This window comes from Cyprinodon variegatus, unplaced genomic scaffold, assembly GCF_000732505.1.
Source record: "Cyprinodon variegatus isolate N-32 unplaced genomic scaffold, C_variegatus-1.0 Scaffold624, whole genome shotgun sequence".
Taxonomy (NCBI): domain Eukaryota; kingdom Metazoa; phylum Chordata; class Actinopteri; order Cyprinodontiformes; family Cyprinodontidae; genus Cyprinodon; species Cyprinodon variegatus.
In genome coordinates, this window is record NW_015151077.1 from 19,651 (window position 1) to 21,351 (window position 1,701).

A 1,701-nucleotide genomic window follows, 5' to 3' on the forward strand; every position below is an offset into this window, starting at 1 on the left:
CATGACCTCCGATACTAAACTCTCCTCCTCTTGCATGTTTCCGCTGTCCATAGCGTTCCTTGACAGTGTCGTTTCTAAGTCACCAATTTAGCGCTACTTGGTCCCAATGGAATTTCCCATAGGGAACCTACTAGCACTAAGTTGCTAACTGGTTAGCAACGATGCTTCCGAGAAACCGGCCACAACCAAACTTGCTTGTGAACCTTCCGCCACAAAAATCCCGCCCCCTTGATAAACGATCAATCGCATTCACTTTATTCTCTCGTGTAAAGTCGTGCACCGCTGGGAGAATTCAGAAATGCAACGGTTGGAACAGCTGCTTCCCTACAACTTTAACTAGAGGCATCAACACTTCCTGACCTTCCTTTTTTGCTGGTTTGGCTTCCGGATAGACGAGTCCGAGTAGCGCCATCTCACTGCGGAGCTGAGTCCGACGTAGTTTTTAGACATACAGTGTGAGCAGGTAGATCGCATCAGAGCGTCGGGCCGCAGTGTGAGAGCTTACATTGTGAGCTGTGAACTTTTAAACCCTGCAAACCTTTCGTTGTACAGTTTGAGCTGTAGCTGCATGCAAAGATTAAATCAATCGTAGTGTTGGCCCGGCTTTAGCCGGCAGTGCGATAAAGGATTGTCTTTGTGCTTGAAGGACTTTGCCAATGAGCTGGATGGGATGCCGTCCATCACCATGGAGAAAAACGTCATCCACAACAACGAGTGTTACGGGGTGATTCTGGTGAAACCAGGAGAGGAGCAGAACGTCCACGAGACGGAAGGTGAGCAGATCCCGATCCCGTGACACAACTCAATGCAGAACCGATACGGTAAATTAATAATCTATTAATTTTTTTTACTCTAGCCGACCCAGCTGGACAAACCGAAGACACGCAGCCGGAGGCATCATCATCATCATCAAAGCCAGAAGCTCATCCCAGCAGCAGCTCTGCAGCCTCTCCTGTTGAGGCAGCAGGGATTGGCTGCACAGACGGCGACGTGGCCTCTGCTAGCGGCAGGAAGTGGCAGTTTGGCCGTCAGCTGAGCCGGAACAAGGAGGTGTCCTGCAGCCGACCGGTCCAGGATCTGATGCAGCACCAGATCTTTGTTTCTGTTCAGGGGAACCAGTTCAAACGTAATGGGAAGGGCGACTTTGGCGTCTTTTTCTACTGACCTTCACTCCGACTGATTGAGTCTGACCTTCTTAAAGAACAGTCCTCCAATGTTTGGACTTTGCACACATTGTTTCATCCTGGTTAGTCCTTCTGGGCTCCTGATGCTGCTTTTTACTAATGGGTTTAATATGTTTTAATTTTTAAATTCACTTGTTCACTTTGTTTTTTTGGTGTTTTGACCATTAATAAAAAAAAAATGAATTAGATCTTGGTGAATGGTAGGAAGTTCTTAGTTTTTTCACCTGATGCCTTCAGAAACTAACAAGGTTTTTTATGCTTTGATTCTACGAGCTGATGGTTCCAAACCACGTAGTGGGTAGGGCAAGTGGACGATCCCGCCATTAAAGGAAAAGTCCGCTCAGCAAGGAATAATCAATGGGTCATTATTTATACCTAAAACTAAAACATTCAAGGTGATTTAATGAATTTAGTGTTCATCGGTAAAAACATAAAAAAAAATTTCGTCATGATGAGTCTGGGAGCGGCCATTTTTGCCCAAATATATTAACACCTCACTCCTGACATCTTCCAGCAG

The 1,701-nt window shown here is 46.1% G+C and overlaps 1 protein-coding gene across 1 annotated transcript in view; it reads left to right on the top strand.

Moving 5' to 3' along the window:
• The window catches only part of shcbp1 (SHC SH2-domain binding protein 1), a 17,185-nt gene extending 15,801 nt beyond the window's left edge, over positions 1-1,384 (top strand). The window contains exons 12-13 of the mRNA XM_015393083.1: positions 647-773; positions 857-1,384. Coding sequence (XP_015248569.1) covers positions 647-773; positions 857-1,164 — 435 coding nt within the window. The 3' untranslated portion in view covers positions 1,165-1,384. The remainder of the gene's footprint in view (positions 1-646; positions 774-856) is intronic.
• The last annotated feature ends 317 nt before the right edge of the window (positions 1,385-1,701 follow it).